General features: G+C 50.9%; 1 protein-coding gene across 1 annotated transcript in view; it reads left to right on the top strand.

Annotated features, from left to right (window-relative positions):
- Tjp2 (tight junction protein 2) overlaps positions 1-383 on the top strand; it is a gene marked incomplete in the record, with an annotated part of 118886 nt that overhangs the window by 98032 nt on the left and 20471 nt on the right. Inside the window, 1 exon segment of the mRNA XM_029562094.1 lies at positions 10-197. Within this exon segment, the coding sequence (XP_029417954.1) occupies positions 10-197 (188 nt within the window).

Raw genomic sequence — 383 nt, 5'->3', positions numbered from 1 at the left:
TTCTCTCAGAGCTGAACAAATGGCCAGTGTCCAGAATGCACAGAGAGACAACGCTGGGGACAGAGCAGACTTCTGGAGAATGCGGGGCCAGAGATCTGGGATGAAGAAGAACCTCCGGAAGAGCCGGGAAGACCTAACAGCCGCTGTGTCAGTTAGCACCAAATTCCCAGCTTATGAAAGGGTTTTGCTGCGGGAAGGTGAGGCAGCCACATGGGGTCCAGCCCACTGGGCTCTGAGCCTGTTTTCATTTTTTCAGACTCTTAACAGTCAAGCTCCAACTTCACTTGTGTCACTTAGAGCTCAGGTGCTGGAGGAATCATACTCAACTAGGAGCCTGCACTGTTCACATTCCTCAGTGGAGGGAAAATTTTGCAACCTAAAAC

Source organism: Nannospalax galili, unplaced genomic scaffold, assembly GCF_000622305.1.
Source record: "Nannospalax galili isolate Female #2095 unplaced genomic scaffold, S.galili_v1.0 scaffold1070, whole genome shotgun sequence".
Lineage (NCBI taxonomy): Eukaryota > Metazoa > Chordata > Mammalia > Rodentia > Spalacidae > Nannospalax > Nannospalax galili.
Note: the sequence above shows the minus strand (reverse complement) of the source record. Positions and strands in the feature narration are given on the sequence as shown.